This window comes from Bos grunniens, chromosome 13 (genome assembly GCF_055505025.1).
Source record: "Bos grunniens cultivar Pamir isolate PY7600 chromosome 13, Bosgru_T2T1.0, whole genome shotgun sequence".
In the NCBI taxonomy this organism is placed as follows: domain Eukaryota; kingdom Metazoa; phylum Chordata; class Mammalia; order Artiodactyla; family Bovidae; genus Bos; species Bos grunniens.
In genome coordinates, this window is record NC_141177.1 from 1,556,866 (window position 1) to 1,579,322 (window position 22,457).

Here is a 22,457-nt window from a genome sequence, read left to right on the forward strand (position 1 = left end):
CGGAGTTCCGAAAAAAGCCTTTCTCTTGGCAGAAGTGTCTCTCCGGGGTCGGGGGGTCACTGACCCGGCTCGCACCCGGAGCGGCCGCCGTTCCTCGCCCGGCCGGTCCGTCCCCCACCCCCGCTGGAGTGAAGTTGGCGGCGGGTGGGGGCACCGGGGCACCCGGCAGGCTCGGCGCCCCCGCCCGGGTTCCTCCGCGCCGACTCCCATGGCTACCGAGAAATATTTATTTCCATTCGCTGGGCTCCAGGCTACCGAGGCGGACACGCGGCCACCGGCGGAAAGCCAAGTCAGCCGGGAGACAAAGACAGACCCGCGACACACCGAGAGCGGCTCCAGCGGCTGCCCGGGTGCGCTCCAGCCGGCAAGGCGCGGCGCGGCGCGCCCGAGACCCCAGGGACGCTGGCCGGGGTCGGGACCCTGAACCCGCGCCGGGAGGCGGGAGGACGGGTCCACACTCACCCCCAGGCGGCGGCTCCGGATCCTCACGTAGCCTTGCTTCACGATGTCATTGAAACTGGAGGCCATCCCGGGCGGCCGGCGAGCTCCCCGCGCCCCGCGCGCGCCCTAAGTGGCCTCGGGTCAAGACGGGGCTCTGGGCTGGGCCAGGGGAGAAAGCGCAGACCGAGCGGCGGCGGCTCGAGCGGCGTCAGGACGCGCGCATCACTTTCCCGTCCCCGAGCCTGGAAGTGGGCGGCCGGCTCGCAGCCACTTCGGGGAGCGCGGGGAGCCGGCGCGGCTGGGGCGCCCGCGTCAGCTGACTCATCAGCCGGCCTGCTCGGAGGAGGGGCGGCGCTCAGGGATCCAGCCCAGCCTCTGCAAGGCGGGGGGAGAATGGAGGGGGAGGGGGGACGGGGGAGGAGGGGGGACGGGGGAGGGGGAGGGGAGGAGGGGGGAGGGGGAGGGGAGGAGGAGGAGGCACAGGGGGAGGGAGGGGCGGCGCTCAGGGATCCAGCCCGTGCCTCTGGGGTGAGGGGGAGGGCGAGGAAGGGGGAGGAGGGGGAGGGCGAGGAGGGGGGAGGAGGGGGAGGAGGGGGAGGAGGGGGAGGAGGGGGAGGAGGGGGAGGGCGAGGAGGGGCAGCGCTCAGGGATCCAGCCCTGCCTCTCGGGGTGGGTAGGGGGAGGAGAGGGAGAAGGGGGAGGGGGACGGGGAAGAGGGAGCCGGAGGAGCCGCCGGTCACCCGCAGGCAGACAGCCTTGACGGCGCACTCTCCCCTCCACCCCTCTGGCGCCCCCCTGGCCCGATCCGGTCCTCCGACCCCTCCCCTCCCCGGGACCCCGAGTTGCCCTGCGCGCCCCCGCGCCTCGCCCACGCCCGCGGAGATCCCCAGCTCCTTTCAGATGGAGAGGGAATTTCACTTTCCTCAGCCGCGTCTCTCCCTCCTCTCCCTGCACCCCCAGCTCTTTCCGGAGGACGGCTGGCTTTTGCCTCTGCTGTGCGTGTGCCTGGGGGCTGTTGTTGCCCTGGTTAGCCTTGACCTTGGCATAGGAGGGGAGGAATAGTGTCCTGGCTTAAGCTGCCTGCTTCCTCGGATTTCCCTGGCATCCTGGACCTAGCCTGCGGTGATATCATTTTCCACATTTTGCTTGTTTGAGCCTGTCTTTCCAGGCCGGTTGTGAGTTTCCCAGAGGTTGACCCTTGGCCTCATTAATACCTGTACCCGCCTAAGCCTGACCCAGAGCAGATGCTGAATAAATCCTTAGTGCCAGGTACCCTCTGAGCCCTTAGCCAGACTCATGCAGACTCTCATATACCCCACAGGTACCCTCCCTTATAAGGTTCGTGTTCATAGCCATTGCAGGATGCCACCTACAGAACAGGGCAAAAGGGGGACCCATTGCACATCCACCTGGCCCTGGCTGCACTGCCTTCCCGAAACTTGTTTGAGTGATAACGCCAATCATTGCTTGGAACAAGGCATTAGGCAATATGCTAATCCTGCTAAAGGAATAATGAACTACTATGGGCTACATTTTATAGAAACTGAAGCTCAGAGGAATTAAAGAGATTTGAATCAGATTCCACCAGAAGGGAGATGGATGTGCCACCAGTTCTGATGGTAAACACTGCCCTACATCCCTTCTCCTTGGAAGGAAAGTTATGACCAACCTAGACAGCATATTAAAAAGCAGAGACATCACTTTGCCAACAAAGGTCCCTATAGTCAAAGCTATGATCTTTCCAGTAGTCATGATGGATGTGAGAGTTGGGCCATAAAGAAGACTGAGCACCAAAGAACTGAAGCTTTTGAACTGCGGCGCTGGAGAAGACTCTTGAGAGTCCCTTTGGACTGAAAGGAGAGCAAACCAGTCAATCCTAAAGGAAATCAACCCTGAATATTGGAAGGACTGGTGCTGAAGCTCCAGTACTTTGGCCACCTGACGTGAAGACCTGACTCATTGGGAAAGCCCCTGATGCTGGCAAAGATTAAAAGCAAAAGGAGAAGTAGGCAGCAGAGGATGAGATGGTTGGATAGCATCACTGACTCAATAGCAAACTCCAGGAGGCTGTAGAGGACAGAGGAGCCTGGCATGCTGCAGTCCATGGGGTTATTAAGAGTCGGATATGACTTAGTGACTGAACAACAACATACCCCTTCTGAAGAGCAGATGTCAGGGGGAGGGAGGTTACTAGTTGATTTCCAAAAAATCTTTACAATCACTTGTACTGTCCACAGAGGCAAAGATGGAGTCAGAAATCTGACAGTGCTTGTACCCTGGAGGTGACTGAGTGAAGGCTGGGTGATCTTTGCTCAGAGCTATTGAGGAAAAGATTCATTTATTTATTTAGTGGGTTCTTTGACCTGATGACATTCAAAGGTTTTCAACTCTAAGATTATAGGAATCTTTCTCCCTGGGAACACTGACTTTGAGCCATCTTGGTTTGATGGGTGTCAATTAAAGAAGAGAATCACCCTAGAATGTGTCACAGAGGAACTGAGACTAAATTGGGACCATCAAAAATCAAATCTTCTGACAAGGAGAACTCTCTTTGTTATACAGTAAACCATCAGCTCTGTCATCATGTTGTCATTCAATGAAAATGATGTTTTAAGTTTAAATCTCTCACCAAAAGAGGATGAAATAATTTTAAAAATCATTTGGAAACCTACTGCTGAAGAGAAAGTAGTAATTCGCAGAGAGGCACAATGTAAATAGTGCCTGTAGAGTTGCACGGTGCACAACTTGTATAAGTCAGACACACAGCCACACACAATTCGGTTTCACTAGAGATAAGTCTGATACAGAAAAATCATTATTTCAATCCCTGCTTTTAACTCAATTTGAACACTTGGAACTTCATATGTACCCATTTTTGCTTGCTTCCAGAGCATGTAAATAAGCCTCTTCCGCTAGGGTCACTGCTGTTACCTGAGGTACAACCACCAGCACAGGTGTGCAGCCTTGTACACTGCCTTCTTTCAAACACACTGATGGGTTTAGACCTGGACACGTGACCTAAGTTGGCGCACCAAGACATATGTTACTTTTGATGGCTACTGGGCCAAAGGTCCATACTGTGTTTGGCTGAAATAGAGTCTAGATGGACAGAGCCCAGAAGCATTGGGAGTGGAGGCCACACAGAAGAAGCAGATCAAGAGGTTCAGAGAAGCAAACCAAATCCTGATAGTACCATTTGGAACCCCCCAATCTAGCACCCCAGGTTCAGTTCAATCGCTCAGTTGAGTCCGACTCTTTGTGACCCACGGACTGCAGCATGCCAGGCTTCCCGTCCTTCACTAATTTCCCAGAGTTAGTGCCACTTCATGTACATTATGTCCATTGAGTTGGTGATGCCATCCAACCATCTCATTCTCTCCCCGCCCCTTCTCCTCCTGCCTTAAATCCTCCCCAGCATCAGAGTCTGTTCCAGTGTGTCAACTCTTCACATCACATGGCCAAAGTATAGGAGCTTCAGCTTCAGCATCAGGATCGTCCTTCCCACGAATATTCAGGGTTGATTTCCTTTAGGATGGACTGGTTTGATCTCCTTGCGGTCCAGGTAACCCACCCCACCCACCAGGAGCCTGCTGCTGCTGCTGCTGCTAAGTCGCTTCAATCGTGTCTGACTCTGTGTGACCCCATAGATGGCAGCCCACCAGGCTCCCCCGTCCCTGGGATTCTCCAGGCAAGAACACTGAGTGGGTTGCCATTTCCTTCTCCAATGTATGAAAGTGAAAAGTGAAAAGTGAAAGTGAAGTCGCTTAGTCATGTCCGACTCTTCGTGACCCCATGAACTGCAGCCTACCGGGCTCCTCCGCCCATGGGATTTTCCAGGCAAGAGTACTGGAGTGGGGTGCCATTGCCTTCTTTGACCCAGGAGCTTACTATGTTATAAATACTTGTGAAGCTGTTGTTACAATGAGAGCCCAAAATGCAATGACTTAGATTGGGTAAAAGTTTGACTTATCTCTCATGGAACAAAACAGGTGGGCAGATAGGTAGCTCAATCCCAGAAGGTCACCCAGGGACTCAGGCAGGTGGGTCAGCTGTGGACATGGTTCCCATCCTTGAGTCTAGTTATCTGCCACTTCCCAGGAAGAGAGACGAGAGCATGGACGGAAAACATCCTCAGATAAAAATTTCATCCAGATACTTCAAACCTCTTTCTCTTACGTTCCACTGAGGATCCATTGTCATAAGACCACATCTGTCTCCAAGGAGAATGGGGAATATAATCTCTGTTCCGACATGGCTTTAATTCTGAAAGAACAAAATTGAATTGGTGTTGCCTGTGTCGGTTGGCATTTTCTACCTCACCAGAGCCACTCTTGGGCTGTTTAATTGCACAAAGTAAAAAAATCGCCTTTTTGCTCAAACCAGTCAGACTGAGGTATTCTGTCATTTGCAATCAAAGGAGTCCTGCTTATGGCCCCACAGTACAATTTGAAGCCTCAAGAATCTCAACTTAATTGTATACAGACACACCTAGAAGGCATAGATTACTTGAGAAAATCCCCAACATTTTTGTGGCATTTTCTAGAAAGCTGTCGACAAAGGGGAAGGTGACCTCAGGTCCAAACTGGTCTAATCGCTGTCCCTTGGGAATCACTTCTGTCTGGAGAAGGAAGCGGCAACCCACTCCAGTACTCGTGCCTAGAAAATCCCATGGATGGAGGACCCTGGTAGGCTACACTCCATGGGGTCGAGAAAGAGTCGGACATGACTGAGCGACTTCACTTCACTTTTCTGTCTCAACATGAGTGATTCTGCAGGAGCCAGTCTCACCCCTCCTGGGCTGGACACCTGATTGAGTCTGGCCAATCAGCACACACCACCCATGACACGGGGATTGGCACAGAGATGGGCACGTGACCCAGAAGAGCCAATCAAAACCTTCACTGAGATGCACAGCTACGTGGCCATATTGTTTCCAAAATGGAAGCCCAGTCAAGAATAAAGTCAAGAAAGGAGAAAGCAGGAAGAGACAGAGCTAGAGATGGAATCATTCCTCATGCCAGAACGATACCTCTTCTGAGTCTTGCTGACAAGATCTACTTTTTTTTGTTCTGTTTTGTTTATTTGAGCCCATTGGGTTTGGGATATAAACAGTATGCTTCCGAGGGCCTGGACTAGGGTGAAGTGAATGGGACACTGTGCAAAATTTAAGGAAGCACTTGCTCTCTGGGGTACCAAGTGCTGAATCTCCATTTCCAAGACCCTGAGGGTGAATGCTTCCTTAAACCACCCCTTCTAGGAGCTTCTTGCCTCCTCAGTCCCAACCCTGATACTACCACCTTTCTAAGCTCACTTCAGTTCAGTTGCTCAGTCGTGTCCGACTCTTTGCCACCACATGAATCACAGCACACCAGGCCACCCTGTCCATCATCAACTCCCGGAGTTTACCCAAACTCATGTCCATCGAGTTGGTGATGCCATCCAGCCATCTCATCCTCTGTCATCCCCTTCTCCTCCTGCCCTCAATCCCTCCCAGCATCAGTCTTTTCCAATGAGTCAACTCTTCGAATGAAGTGGCCAAAGTACTGGAGTTTCAGCTTCAGCATCATTCCTTCCAATGAACACCCAGGACTGATCTGCTTTAGGATGGACTGGTTGGATCTTCTTGCAGTCCAAGGGACTCTCAAGAGTCTTCTCCAACACCATAGTTCAAAAGCATCAATTCTTTGGCGCTCAGCTTTCTTCACAGTCCAACTCTCACATCCATACATGACCACTGGAAAAACCATAGCCTTGACTAGACGGACCTTTATTGGCAAAGTAATGTCTCTGGTTTTGAATATGCTATCTAGGTTGCTCATAACTTTCCTTCCAAGGAGTAAGCATCTTTTAATTTCTCGGCTGCAGTCATCATCTGCAGTGATTTTGGAGCCCAAGAAAATTAAGTCTGACACTGTTTCCACTGTTTCCCCATCTATTTCCCATGAAGTGATGGAACCAGATGTCATGATCTTAGTTTTCTGAATGTTGAGCTTTAAGCCAACTTTTTCACTTTCCTCTTTCACTTTCATCAAGAGGCTTTTTAGTTCTTCTTCACTTTCTGCCATAAGGGTGGTGTCATCTGCATATCTGAGATTATTGATATTTCTCCCAGTAATCTTGATTCCAGCTTGTGCTTCTTCCAGCCCAGCGTTTCTCATGACGTATTCTGCATATAAGTTAAATAAGCAGGGTGACAATATACAGCCTTGACATACTCCTTTTCCAGTTTGGAACCAGTCTGTTGTTCCATGTCCAGTTCTAACTGTTGCTTCCTGACCTGCATACAAATTTCTCAAGAGGCAGATCAGGTGGTCTGGTATTCCCATCTCTTTCAGAAGTTTCCAGTTTCTTGTGATCCACACAGTCAAAGGCTTTGGCATAGTCAAGAAAGCACAAATAGATGTTTTTCTGGAACTCTCTTGCTTTTTCCACGATCCAGTGGATGTTGGCAATTTGATCTCTGGTTCCTCTGGCTTTTCTAAAACCAGCTTGAACATCTGGAAGTTGACAGTTGACGTACTGCTGAAGCCTGGCTTGGAGAATTTTGAGCATTACTTTACTAGCGTGTGAGATGAATGTAATTGTGCGGTAGTTTGAGCATTCTTTGGCATTGCCTTTCTTTGGGATTGGAATGAAAACTGACCTTTTCCAGTCCTGTGACCACTGCTGAGTTTTCCAAATTTGTTGGCATATTGAGTGCAGCACGTTCATGGCATCATCTTTCAGGATTTGGAATAGCTCAACTGGAATTCCATCACCTCCACTAGCTTTGTTGATAGTGTACTTTCTAAGGCCCACTTGACTTCACATTCCAGGATGTCTGGCTCTAGGTCAGTGATCACACCATCGTGATTATCTGGGTCGTGAAGATCTTTTTTGTACAGTTCTTCTGTGTATTCTTGCCATCTCTTCTTAATATCTTCTGCTTCTGTTGGGTCCCTACCATTTCTGTCCTTTATTGAGCCCATCTTTGCATGAAATGTTCCCTTGGCATCTCTAATTTTCTTTAAGAGATCTCTAGTCTTTCCCATTCTATTGTTTTCCTCTATTTCTTTGCACTGATCACTGAGGAAGGCTTTCTTATCTCTCCTTGCTATTCTTTGGAATTCTGCATTCAAATGAGTATATCTTTCCTTTTCTCCTTTGCTTTTCACTTCTCTTCTTTTCATAGCTATTTGTAAGGCCTCCCCAGACAGCCATTTTGCTTTGTTGCGTTTTTCTTGGGGATGGTCTTGATCCCTGTCTCCCGTACAATGTCACGAACTTCAGTCCATAGTTCATCAGGTACTCTATCTATCAGATCTAGGCCCTTAAATCTATTTCTCATTTCCACTGTATAATCATAAGGGGTTTGATTTAGGTCATACCTGAATGGTCTGGTGGTTTTCCCTACTTTCTTCAATTTAAGTCTGAATTTGGCAATAAGGAGTTTATGATCTGAGCCACAGTCAGCTCCTGGTCTTGTTTTTGCTGACTGTATAGAGCTTCTCCATCTTTGGCTGCAAAGAATACAATCAATCTGATTTCGGTGTTGACCATCTTTTGACGTCCATGTGTAGAGTCTTCTCTTGTGTTCTCTAAGCTCAGGCTGCTATAACAAAATATGTAGACCAGGTGGCTTCCACAGCAGAGTTTTCTCTCTCACATTTTTAGAGGCTGGGAAGTCCAGGATGAAGTGCCTGCAGACCCCTCTTCCTGGCTTGCAGACAGCAGCCTTCTTGCTAGGTGCTCACATGCCAGAGAGGGAGACAGGGCTCTGGTCTCTCTTTCTCTTCTCCTAAAAGCACTAATCTTATTCACAAGGGGTCCATGGTCATAATCTCATCTAAGTCTAATCATCTCCCAAAGGTCCAAAGATCACCACACTGGGGAGAGGAGAGGAACTCAGCTTGTGAATGTTGAAGGGACACATTCAGTCCACAACACTGTCCTTATTAAAAGCGTAATAATTAAAATGAAAGGAGTGTCCGTTTGAAATGGAACACATGTAACAGTACTCTTCTACTTGGACATCTGGCTATAAAACAAAATCCTGTCACACACTGAAATAGAACGTTATAGCCACAGCTGCACAAAGGCAGGAATTAACCCAAAGGCCTTTGTGACTCCATGGACGTAGCCCACCAGGCTCTTCTGTCCATGGGATTCTCCAGACAAGAGTACTGGAGTGGGTAGCCAGTCCATTCTCCAGGGGATCTTCCCCATGCAGGGATTGAACCCAGGTCTCCTGCATTGTAGGCAGATTCTTTACCATCTGAGCCACCAGGAAAGCCCAAAAGCTGCCCACTTCAATACATTCAGAGCAGAGATCCACTCACACTCAAACACGAACACCTCATGCCTTGCTGTCTGCATCCCGTTCAACCAATTATTGTTGTTATTTCTATGATTATTAAGTTCTTCTGAACAGAAAGTCCAGAGGTTTCTGCAGTCTGCCAGAGCAGGTGCCCAAGTTCATCAAAGGTCGTTCTCTCACTGGGTGCCACCAAGCACCAGGGCAGAGGCTGAAATGGCACGTGTCCAAAATCTTTACCAAAAATAACTTGAGCTTTGGCCCCGTGGGCTGCTGCTCTCAGTGGGACTGTCACAGAAACACGTGCAGCCTTGGCCCCGCGAGGCAAGGCCGCGCCAACGAGGAGGATAGGGCTGCAGATTGGCCACCTGGGAATCTCAGTCAGTCCTCATTACCCTTTGCTTATTGAGAAGTGCTTCCTCCAAGCCTGAGTGAAATTTCCAGGAGGCCCCTGGCCCCTTTGACTACTAATGTGTCATAAAGAGTTCAGCTGAGCCTAGCAACCACAGAACACCAACACCTCTCAGCGCAGGGTGTATCCGCCGGTCCGGTCAGGCCTGAGAGCGCGCTGGGGTTGGGAGCGGGATCTTCACTGACTTTCTGAGCTGCCTCCTCCTCCAGGTAATAACTGCAGGCGTCGGAGACCTCCAGGGTTGGAGAGGCTGCAACACAGAGAAGCTCTGCCTGCCCCAAGGTTTGCCTGGGGCCAGATGCCTTCAGGGCTCCAGGCATTTAAGGCTGCTGGTTCTGTCTCTGAGTGTTTGCAGGTTCACTAGAGATGCACGTGCCGAGAGCTCAGGGTCGATCCCTTTCTTAGTCGGGCTACTCTTTCCCCCCCACACCCCCAGGCCCCAGGCCCCAGGGCTCCAGGCTTCGGCGGATCCCCTGTGTCCTCCTGATGGCTCTGTGCCCCACGTGTGCACGGCTGCCTGAGGGAAAGCTCACGCACTACTGAGTGCTCTGCTCACCCCAGGGCAACCTCGGCGCTCATCACGGTCCCGCGCTCAAGGCCACGGGTCAGCCACAGACCTCTGCCTTCAGACTCGGGGTGCCCGCGTGTCTGCCACACTCACAGGGACCCGCATCTCAGCCCGCTGAGCGAATCTCTTGAAAACAGCTCCCTTGCTATGACGTAAGGACAAGCCTCCCCGCCTGCCCTGTGGGGAGAGGACAGCTGTCTGCAGGGCTGCTGCCTCCTTGAATTTCTTTATCCACAAAGTCCTCTTTAGGCTGGAGGAGCGTTATCGACTAGTGCAAGCGAAGTGTTCCGGACTACTTCTCCCAGCTCAGCTGCCTGATTTTCCCATCTTCCATGGCGGTCGGGGTCTCACGCCTGGTCCTAGCATCATGAAATTGTCGCGTAATCGTACACCTATGGGTGTGTTTTGTTACCGTCTTGTGCGCTCACTGGACCATCATTTTTTGGTCACTCTTGTTTGTCACTTCTGCGCCGACAGCCTCGCACCTTGGCTTCGGAATGTTTTCTAAACAGGCCCCCCACCCCAGCCTTCCCCTGCACTTTAGAGACTTCCTCCAAAACTGAGTCAACAGGAAAGGTGCCGTTTTATCATTCTGTTACAAATCCATATCAAGCATTCGAACGGATGTAGACGGGACCCTTTCTGATTTGTTCATTCGACACGTATCATATGAGCCAGGCTTCCTCGGCTCTGGGGTGTTGGTGGAGCAGACGTGAAGAGACCAGACTCTGCCCTCACGGACGTGACGGTCCAGTGGGAGCACAGGCGTTACTAAAATCCCCCACGAGCCGATGGAAAAGTCCCTGGTGCTGGGGAAGATTGAAGGCCAAAGTGGAAGCGGGCGGCAGAGGGTGAGATGGTTGGAGGGCATCACCGACTTCATGGACACGAGTTTGAGCAAACTCTGGGAGATAGTGATGGACAGGGAGGCCTGGCGTGCTGCAGTCCATGGGGTCGCAGAGTCAGACATGACTTAGAGACTGAACGACAAAGGCAAAGAGACAGGACCTGATCCCTTTGGAAGGTGAGGGATGGAGAGACTGGAGGGCTGAAATGGGAAGAAGACAATATTACTCGGGTGGGAGGAGAGGACGGGGGAAGAAGGCCAGGTGCCAGTGCCCCAGACAAGGGAGCGGTGGCCCATTCAGAGCAGAGAGGTCACGGAGACGATGCGGGAGAGGAGAGGGCGGCGGGCGCCAGGCAGAGAGGAGAGGGCTGCTCACGCGCTGGTGCGGTCCTGTGTTCTGTTTTAAAGGTATATACACACACACATACATATATGCACACACTCACACACCACACGCGTGCTAGAATATATCTATACTAAAATATAAGCAGGGCTTATCTGTGGCCAAAGTGAAGTACTGAGGCTGTGAACTCTCTCCTGTGCGTGTTTTTTAAAATAAATTCCAGATACAATTAGGATAAAGAGTGACCGTCTCTCTGCAGGGGAGGACCTCACATGTTAAGTTTTTAACCAAGGACACCAAAGCTAACATAAACCTCCAGTCAACTTATCTGTGATGCACATTTTGGAGTCTGGTGATCCTTAACCTTCTCCAAGATACTCGCGTTTCTTTTCTGATGAGAAGAGGCCTCCTCTTTGTAGGTCAGCACAAAGTCAACTCAGGAAAATCTAGGCCAGCACGTGAGAAAGAGACCCATGAGAAGGAACCAGGTGACAAAGGCATTTGGCATTTATAGAGCCCTCTTTCCAAAATAAAGTGTGTTTCAGTGCTTGTTGCAAGATTAGAAGCCAATATTCCAGAGGTCTCCTCTAGGCCCCCACCCCCCTGTTCACTGAGTGACTTTGGGCAAGGTTTTAATGTCTCCTGCCTTATAACCTGATCTGGAAAACAGAGATAAATGGGACCAGCCTTACTGGTACAGTTTGTCGAAGTCCCTGGATAAAACATGCAGAGAGGACAAGCTCCTGTTCAAAGCGCTCTGCCAGCGTTAATTAATCCTCACAGCACTCCCAAGGCCTGCAGTATTAGCCACGTTTCACAGCTGAAGGATCTGAAGCAGAAAGAGTAAATGGCTTGTCCAGGGACACTGATGGAGCCTGCTTAAGAACCGGGATGAGCCATTGAACAGCGCTGACATCCAGAGAAGCCACGTTTTAAGACATCACTCATAAGATGTAGCTAAATTGAGTCTGGTATGTTTTTCTTTTGAAAACAGGGTTTCCGTGTTGATGAATTATAAGGCAGCAAAAACCAGATGCATTTACAATAAGATATGATAGACAGATCCATTTGCAGTCCTAGGAACTCCTTTCTTAGACAGATGACTAGAATTAGCTGCACGCATCAATTCCACTTTTATCTCATTGGCCAGAGTTTAGCCATGTGACCCTCGACTTCACAAAGAGAAGGGACCGTAGGGAAAGGCATGTTTTATCCAAGGCAGGCAGGAGCCAGGCTAAGGCGGCAGTCTATGGCAAAGGCAGAAAGACTGCCTGGGTGGGGCCTGGACCAGAGAAGCCCTAGAGGACGGAGCGACCAGTTAGAAACTTACTGGGACAACCAGTCTTCCTGTCATCCCAATCTTGGTGTGCTTTTTTTTATGAGAACTTTTTTAAACTTGTTTTTATTTATTTGGCTGCACCAGGTCTTGGTTGCAGCTCGCGGGCTCTTCAGTCTTTATTCCCGTGTGGTTCAAACGCAGGTGCAGCATGTGGGATCCAGTTCCCCAGCCAAGGACAGAACCCGGGTCCCCTGCTTTGGGAGCTTGGAGTCTTCCCCACTGCACTACCAGGGAAGCTCCTGCCGCCTCAGTCTTCACATGGCTGAAACCAAAGTCACCGTCTTTCAACCTCGTTCCCCTCCAGTATTTCCAAAGCATGTCACTCAGCATGTTTTTAGCTGAAAATAGCATAAAGCTCAGCCACCAGAGTCTCAGATCAAAGGCATTACTGCTGCAGTTGATGAAATTGAAGATGCCATTAATTTTAAGGGACACTACCACTTTATGCCCTAGTAAGGGAGGAAAATTTCTCTCAACTTAACTTTTCATGCCAATGGCCAAGCATAAGAAATTTTCATAGTTTCACTGAGGTATAGTTGACATTCAGCTATAAAGCACATATATAATAAAGCATAAAATTTCTTAAGTTCTGACAAATGTGTACACCCTGTGAAATTATCACAACCCTGAATACTCATTGAAAGGACTGATGCTGAAGCTGAAGCTCCAATACTTTGGTCACCTGATATGAAGAGCTGACTCACTGGAAAAGACCCTGATGCTGGGAAAGACTGAAAGCGGGAGGAGAAGGGGACAACAGAGGATGAGATGGTTGGATGGCATCGTTGACTCAGTGGACATGAGTTTGAGCAAGCTCCGGGAGATAGCAAAGGACAGGGAAGCCTGGTGTGCTGCGATCCATGGGGTCACAAAGAGTCGGACATGACCTAGCAACTGAACAGCAACAGTGAACAATCAGGATAATGGACATGCCTGCCATCCCTCAAAGCTTCTCACGCTGTCTCAGGCCCCCAGGCCGCAGCGACTCATGCTGTCCCAGGCCCCCATGCCACAGTGGTCATCACTTTGCAACACATTAATATACCAAATTAGCATCTGTGTATCTTAAGCTTACACTATGTTAGGTGTCAATTATATCTCAATAAATCTGGGGGGAAATGTATTTTTATATACCTGTTTGACTACAGCCTACTTTTTCCTTCTCCTTCTGTGGAGACTTGTACAGTTTGATACACTTAGATCTAATCATTAAACTACTGAATCGTATTCCATCATATAATAATAATACATTTTATTTCTCTTTTTCCACTGCTGGGCACTTAAATTATTTCTATTTTATCCCTTCACAAGCAACAGACGTTAAATTGTTATCCCTGAAATATGAAATAAGATCATCACAGTAATATCTTTCTAAAAAAAAAAAATCTAAAAATCACTGACAGCCATTGACGCTCAACATCAGAATTCCTAAAGAATATAGATGCTTGTGGGCTCTTTTTAATGAAATCAAATGCTCAGTAGACTTTCTAAGGAGCCAGAGCAAAAAAAAAAAAAGTTGGTTTTGCAGAAGTTCTGCAGTGAGAATAAAAGCTAAACTAATATATTTTAAATATTTCTTTGATTTCCCTTGGCTTCAAAAAAGTAAAGTCTCACATCAGTCCATTTAAATAATTGCAAACATGTAACTATGAATGATGGGAGCAAGAAGACGTAGGACCCTGCACTGGTATTTCAGCTTGGAGAAAGATAACAGTTGGTCTTCCTTTTGAAGTGGCTTCCACAAAGCCATGTTCCATTTGCATATAGAATAAAATCCGCTCGCTTACACGGTCAGGCATGGCCCCAGGCCCTCACGTCCTTCTTGCCTTGGCTCAACCCCCACCGTCCACCAAGACCTTCTTCTGGTTCCCAAAATACGCCAGACTCGCTGCCTGCATCTTAGCGCCTGCTTGCTGCTCTCTGCCGCACTCTTCCTTCAGATTTTCACACGGCTGACTCTTTCTAATCACCGATTTCTCAGCTTGTGTCACCTCCTCTGGGAAGCCTTCCTTGATATCTGAGTCCAAATTAGCTCCCTTCTTCCAACCAAGACACTTTCCCTTGGGAACTCCACCCCCCCCCAAAACTCATGGCACAAATTGAAGTTATCTTGTTTCACGATGTACTAACATGTCCCTGTCTGTCCTCCATCCCCCATTAGACTGAGCCCAAGTCAGGATCTTTCTGACTTGTCCACTGCGGGCCTCGGTGCCTCATGCAACACCCAGCATTGAATGAATGAATGAAATGCAGGCTGTTATTTGATATTACGTGTGTCTTGAGATGTTCAACAAACAATGGAAAATCAAAATAACATCTGCATTGTGGTGTCCTGCGTACCTTCCTCCAGGGCAAACCATTTGTAGTAGCTGCGTTGCTTTACATGAATGTTAAACATGAATGGACAGTGAGACCCATTCGGAAAGGCACTGTTCACTACTGTAAGAACTCTGCAAAAAACAGGCAACAAATGTCGCCTTTGGCGTTGACAGATTTGGTCTGAATTTCCACCCTCACCCTTACTCTGCTTCTGAGCCAGTGGTTCTCCATGAGGTTGATTTTGTCACCCAGGAGATATTTTCTAGAGACATCGTGGTTCTCACAACTGTTGGGGGTAGGGAGCCACTTGCCTTTAGCACGTAGAGACCAAGGATGCTCAGAACAGCCTCCGATGCACAGGACAGCCTCACAACAAACAATTATCCAGCCCCAAAGGCCAAGAGCATGGAACACGGGAAACTCTAAACAAATTATTTAATCTCTCCTGTAGCTGTTTTCTCAGATGTAAATTGGCAACAAACAGCATCAACCATCCAGCCAGGCAGGATCCTGCCTCGGGGCCTTTGCACGTCCTCTGGCTCCTGTGCCCCTCTTTTCCTGGATATCCGCATGAGATCTCAGCGCACATTTTCCGATTAGGAGGGCTGAGTGCTGTCCTCACGTGCTCACTTTCTATCCATGTTTTATATTCTCTGCAGTGTTTGTTCCTGTCTTTTGCCCAAATTCTCACTGTAGGAATTTTTTTGTTAATGTATTTCAGACAACAGATTTTTGTCAGTGTGTTATAAAAGGGGTCTGGGGTTGTCTTTTCTTTTTCTTTATGGGGTTTTTTTAATAAACAAGTTTAAATTTTCATTGGAGTCAGATTATGGGTCATTTTTTTCATTTTTGTGTCTTAAGAAATCCTTCAGGATCCTAACGTCAAACACAGTCGCTATTTTCTTCCACAAGTGTTAAAGTTTTGCTTTTTACAGTTAAGTCTTGAATTCATCACGAATGATCATTTTATTGGGAGAGGGGTGCCGTGGAAGATCGAAATCCAGTTCACTCTCTTCTGCGTGGAAACCGCTGTAGTAGCCCCGTTCTCCATCAGCATCATCTCGTCTGTCGGAGGTCTAACTTCCCCACCTGGGTCAGAGGCTGGGTACTGGACAGCACCCCCTGCACCCTCGGCTCACGGCCTCAAGAACCAGCATCTCTTCGAGCCCTAAACCCAGACCCATACACTCATTCATCCTGAATTCTTCTTCCTCCTACATTCTCTTGCCTCAACAGTTTTTGATTTATGTTCTTAGATGCTCTTTGATTTTATGCATAATGATACATGACCATATGGAGAAGGAAATGGCAACCCACTCCAGTGTTCTTGCCTGGAGAATCCCATGGACAGAGGAACCTGGCAGGTTCCAGTCCATGGGGTCATGAGACTCGGACACGACCGAGCACAGCACAAGGCTTCGGTTAGTGCACAGCTAAACGTGTCTTTGCCTCAGATAGCTTAATCCACTTTCATTTTCAACATTTATTGTTGTGTTTGATCTTCTTAATTTCTGTTGTCTGATTTTATGCTCATTTTATTATTCATCTTTCCTCCTCCTGTCTATACAAGCTATAGACAAAGCTTTGTAATTTTTAATAAGGCTGATGTTTAAAAAAATATTGTTGATACCTGATACCATCTACATCAACACAACTTACTGTCTGCTTTAACATGACTCTATTAAGCCAGAAGGAAATGGCAACCCACTCCATTGTTCTTGCCTGGAGAATCCCAGGGACCGGGGAGCCTGGTGGGCTGCCGTCTATGGGGTCGCGCAGAGTCGGACACGACTGAAGCGACTTAGCAGCATTAAGCCAGAAAATTCTTGCCCGGAAAAATGAAGTTGCAAACCTTTATTGTTTCTTTCAGGAGCTTGCTGAAAATCCATGTATCTGAACACTAGACTATTCACCTTGTTCTCTTCAGTACAAGGAACAGAAGTCGTTTCTTCCTATTAAACAACCCAAGTGGATTCACCAAATTATTGTGTATTTATTAGAGCTTCGCTTCAAAATCTTCACTTCTCTGCATCCATCAATCTTCAACTATTATACCGCACACTTTGCAAAATCCTATTCAGGTCCCTGCACTGAAAGATATACCTTAAATCAGATCAAAAAACCCTCAAGGTCTCTCCCACGTTGGCCCTTTCCTTCTAGAAATGCTACCGAGACTCTCCCTCTGTTCAGCACTGAAGTGAACCATGAGTTTCGCCTTTGTCTGATCTGTAGGTGATTTTGATGGTCTCTCTGGGGAGTCAGCTGTCAACACTATCTTATTTTTATTCCCTCAGCAGTTAGTTTTATAATTTTATGCATGTATTTTTCATTTCTATGTCAAAAATTTTTTGAAGTCTAACTTCCTCTAGAAGACAAAGATGCCAGCAATTTTTATTTTCCTGAGACCTGACCCCCTTTCCTGTTTTTTTTTCAATAATAAGATATGATATGGAAATATAATGACAAATGTGATGATTTTACATTATATTGCTCTCTCAATAATTATTTTTGATATTTGTATTAGACTATATAAACACATAAACATCCATGATGGAAATTTGAGTACATTTTGTTTTATATCAGCTCCATTCTACCCATTCTATTACATAGCATCTGCATAATGTGAGATTTTCAATCCATAGATCTATTATTCATTTTTTGCACCTTTTAAAAATTATTTTTGAAATTTAATGTTACTATCACATTTAAACTCTATTATTAAATTGCATCTCTCTTGATCACTGACAGTTTAAAAAAACTGTCATTTTCCTTCTCTGGAATTCTGTGATTCATTATTTTGGGAAGAGGGAGGGTGTCTTTGATTTTATTTTCAGCAAGAGGACCTACATTTTCCTGCCATCAGAATGACCTCATGAGTTTAAATGCAAATCAGACAAAGGCCACGTGAGGAATACAGAATTCTACTGGATATCATTCTTAACACCTCCTCAATTATACGAATTTGAGAATATTTATTTTAAATAAAACAAATAAAATATTTATTTTAAAAATGAGCTAATTGAACGGGCAAGTCTTTATGCTGGGTTGGTGGTTGTTGTTAAGTATCTCTGTCGTATCTGACTCTTTGTGACTCCATGGACTGCAGCACTTCCCTGTCCATCACTATCTCCTAAGGCTTGCTCAGATTCATGTCCATTGAGTTGGTGATGCCATCCAACCATCTGTCATCCACTTCTCCTGCCTTCAATCTTTCCTAGCATCAGGGCCTTTCCCAAAGAGTGAGCTCTTTGCAAAGAGGCCAAAGTATTGGAGCTTCAGCTTCAGCATCACTCCTTCCAATGAATATTCAGGACTGATTTCTTTTAGGACTGACTGGTTGGATCTCCTTGCAGTCCAAGGGACTCTCAAGAGTCTTCTCCAGCACCACAGTTTAAAAGCATCAGTTCTTCAGTGCTCAGCCTTCTTTTATGGTCCAACTCTCACAACTATACATGACTACTGAAAAAATCATACCTTTGACCATACAGACCTTTATTGGCAAAGTGATATCTCTGTTGCTGTCTAGGCTTGTCATAGCTTTCCTTTTTGCAGCCCCATGGACTTTAGCCTGTCAGTCTCCTCTGTCCATGAAATTTTCCAGGCAAAAATACTGGAGTGGGTTGCCATGGCCTTCTCCAGGGCATCTTCCAGGCCCAGGAACAAGCTCACATCTCTTGTGTCTCCTACATTGGCAGGTGGGTTCTTACCACTGGCACCGCCTGGGAAGCCCAGGAAACAGACACCTGCTGTTCAGTCGCTCATTAGTGTCAGACTCTGCGACCCCATGGACTGCAACACACCAGGCTTCCCTGTATGAATTAGCAAATATGTATAACCTGAACTTGAGAAATCAGGCAATCACATCCTGGAATTATGGAGACACGACAAGTAGACTATAAAATAGATCTCAATGAGTTCCAGCAGAACAGTCACTAAAAACCCAGGTAGCTTTTTGAATGTAACCTCTGTTCATGAATTCTACTGCTAAGTCACTTCAGTCGTGTCTGACTCTGTGCGACCCCATAGACGGCAGCCCACCAGGCTCCCCCATCCCTGGGATTCTCCAGGCAAGAGCACTGGAGTGGGGTGCCATTGCCTTCTCCAATGCATGAAAGTGAAAAGTAAAAGTGAAGTCGCTCAGTCGTGTCTGACTCTAGCGACCCCATGGACTGCAGCCCACCAGGCTCCTCCGTCCATGGGATTTTCCAGGCAAGAGTACTGGAGTGGGGTGCCATTGCCTTCTCTGCTATTCATGAATAAAGCCAGTTAATTGAAAGTTTAATTATATTACTTAAATATGAACATAATAAACTTTAAAATTAAGTATAAGAATTTTGAGAGTAACAAACTCATAGCATTAACATTCTTTTCTGTAAATACTGAATCTGTACACACTTTCAGTTCAGTTCAGTTCAGTTGCTCAGTCGTGTCCAACTCTTTGCGACCCCATGAATTGCAGCACGCAAGGCCTCCCTGTCCATCACCAACTCCCGGAGTCCACCCAGACTCACGTCCATCGAGTCAGTGATGCCGTCCAGCCATCTCATCCTCTGTCGTCCCCTTCTCCTCCTGCCCCCAATCCCTCCCAGCATCAGAGTCTTTTCCAATGAGTCAATTCTTCCCATGAGGTGGCCAAAGTACTGGAGTTTCAGCTTTGGCATCAGTCCTTCCAAAGAAATCCGAGGGCTGATCTCCTTCAGAATGGACTGGTTGGATCTCCTTGCAGTCCAAGGGACTCTCAAGAGTCTTCTCCAACACCACACTTCAAAAGCATCAATTCTTCGGTGCTCAGCTTTCTTCACAGTCCAATTCTCACATCCATACATGACCACAGGAAAAACCATAGCCTTGACTAGATGGACCCACACTTTATAAATATGCATTTGAAACAATTCAAGAAAAAAAAACTTCAAATTTTTGTAAGTGTAAACATTAGTAAATGAAAAAGGCTTGATAATTATTCTAGAGGGTTGTTTTCATTAATTCAGTCTCTTCGGGGTACTTAGAGAGAGCAAATAGATTAATTTTCTAAAAGCTGTTTAAAATATTTGAGATGTTCAAGCTTGGGAAGGCCCAATATTTGTCAAAGATCCATTAGAAGTAGTTGCTAATAATATCTGCAGGATTTAAAATTAAAATAATAGATTATAGTGTGATATGCTTCAAGACTAAGCTAGAGGTAGTTTTCCTTTCACAACTTTAATAAGTTGAATACTTATTTTTTAAAAATAAAATACTTCTGGACTTCCCTGGTGGTCCAGTGGTTAAGAATCCACCTGTCAATGAGGGGACGTGGGTTCTATCCCTGGTCTGGGAAGACCCCACGTGCTGCAGGGCAGTTAAGCCTGTGCACCGTAACTAAAGCCCACCCTAGAGCCATGCTCCGCAGCCAGACGCGTCACTGTGACAAGAAGCCCAAGCAGCCAAAAACAAATAAATCAATACAGGTTTCTACAAGAAATGAACCATTTTAAATAAATAAATAAAACTACTTCTGGGTAGTTTTTTCTATATGTACATACATCCCTTGAGGGCACCAAAGAATCCTTGGATAAATATATCCTTCCTTTCACGTTGCTCATCAAGCATTTAATCATTAAACATAGATTTATTAAATGCTTCTTATTGTCTGTGTAATGGGCAAAACACTGGGGATACAGTGAGAAATGAGGAAGGCTTACTAGCAATACGTTCAAACGGACACACATAATTTTGGGTTCTTGTCATTTTTTAAGAGCAAAAGGTCTACCCAGGGTTCCATTAGACGGCTGCTTCCTTTGGGCTTCCTATAGGTGGCGCAGTGGTACAGAATCCGCCTGCCAATAGAAGAGACGCGGATTCGATCCCTGGGTCGGGAAGAAACCCTGAAAAGAGAAATGGCAACCACCCCAGTACTCTTGCCTGGGAAATCTCATGGACAGAGGAGTCTGGCGGGCTACAGTCCATGGGGTCTCAAGTGTTGGACAAAACTTAGCGACTAAAACCAACTAGCCCAACAGTAAATACACCATGCATTCTCATTTCTCTTTTGATGCGAATTGGGCTTCCCTGGTGACTCAGCTGGTGAAGAATCCGCCTGCAATGCAGGAGACCTGGGTTGGGAAGATCCGCTGGAGAAGGGCACTGGCTACCCACTCCGGTATTCTGGCCTGGAGAATTTCATGGACAGAGGAGTCTGGTGGGCTACAGTCCATGGGGTTGCAAAGAGTCAGACACGACTGAGCGCCTTTCACTCACTCATGAGAACTTCAGAATTCTTAAATTCACAATGGACAAGCTGAGTGGCAGCGTATTAGATCACATCTCAGCTCCTTCCACGCATCTTGTCCTGATGGCGTCTTGTGAATCCAGACGGAAGAGCACACGACACTGCTCACACAACAGAAGCAGCCACAACAGCAGAAGAAAACCGGAACTTCTTCCAGCTCTCTCGATGGAAAATAATATTGCAAAATCCTTGTCACAGGAACAGAAGAATGATGTCAGTGATATCAAAAGATACGCCCACACACACACACGCAAACGTAGGGACAAGAGTACTGCAGAGGGTTGAATCCGTTCATTTTTTTTTTAACAGTATTATTTTTCTGGACTTTGTGACATGTGTGGGTTTTTTAAAATCAGCTTTAAAATCAATTGTGACTCATCATTTTTAATGGTTTATTAATTATTTCATGATTTCTTTGCTCATTCTAAGTATTTGCCCTATATCTAATGCTTTTCTCAGAATTTTATATACATCTTTTTAAGAGGGCTAAAATCATTGTAAAAGCTTCAGACCTCAAAAACCAGGATCTGGGAAACGTCGCTCGTGGCCAGTGGCAGACTCCACCCTCCCAGTGCTGGGGGCCCAGGTTTGATCCCTGGTCGGGGAACTAGATCCCACCGGCTGCAGCGGAAGATCCTGCTAGCCACAGCTGAGACCTGGCACAGCCAAATAAATAAACAAATATCTTTTAAAAACCACCAGGATGTATCACTACTAGTGAACCAAGGAGCTGAAGTTCCTGGGTTCATGGGACTCAGACTGCAGTGGGAGTGCATTTGTCCGTTGCCCTCTAACAGTGGTAGTGATTGGCCTAGATTTCTGCTTTTTTAAATCTTTTTCTTTTTTAACTCCTAAATCTGTAGGGAAAAAAATCATTTCATTTAATTCTGGGTTTATATTGTAGATGACTGGCATAATGGGAAACAGAAGATCACACGGCAAAGAGAGGTAGATTACCACGATGACACTGCACCACAGAGAGTGTTTCCGTGGAACCCAGCTCAGGCCCTACAGCACACCCTCTGTTATCAGAACCTAACTCCACTCCTTGACTCTGAGCTGTTACGAGCTGTAGTTGTGATGACGGAGAGACAGGCAGAGTATGTCTTATTGGGAAGAGGTTCAAACTACCTTCACTCGCCCGCCCACTCCGCCCCCGGTTTTGTCTCTGCTTGCAATTCATCTGAGCCTTCCTTTACTCGGTGCTATTCTGATTTTCTCTTTGAACCAGTTATAATAGCAGCCTGGGCCCCTCCTACGAGTACAATAAAGCCTTTAATGTGCATATTCATTTTGATATCTGTATATAAGTCATGATTTTACCTCTTCCTGAAAATTATCTTTCAATAAGGTCAGGGCTGTCAAATTCCCTCTCTCCCAGAAGAGAAAGTTGCAGCCAGCCTGATTTTTGTCTCTTTATAGATTATATGGTTTTTCCCTCTAGATGCTTAAGTTATTCTCCTTTATCCTTGAAAATATGTGTCATCATAGATGAATGGTCTTAGTTTGTTTTGACATGGTGAATTAAAAAACAGAGTTGACAGCCTCCAAGTTACGCCAAAAAATTTAAAAAATCATTCTGATTATCTTAACTATTTGTGAATTCTCTGGTTCAGTGGAATTTGTG

At 46.9% G+C, this 22,457-nt stretch overlaps 1 protein-coding gene across 4 annotated transcripts in view; it reads right to left on the reverse strand.

The window, feature by feature from the left end:
• The window catches only part of DOK5 (docking protein 5), a 151,263-nt gene extending 150,050 nt beyond the window's left edge, over nt 1–1,213 (reverse strand). For 2 of the 4 annotated variants that reach the window (XR_015138567.1, XR_015138568.1), the window contains exon 1: nt 463–673. Coding sequence is in view for 2 of the 4 variants with exons in the window: in XM_086330797.1 (XP_086186923.1) it covers nt 463–528 (66 nt within the window). In the remaining 2 variants the exon portion in view is untranslated. Of the gene's footprint in view, nt 1–462 lie in introns of all 4 variants that reach the window. The other 2 variants (XM_086330797.1, XM_086330796.1) reach the window with 2 other exon arrangements.
• Nucleotides 1,214–22,457: the final 21,244 nt, after the last annotated feature.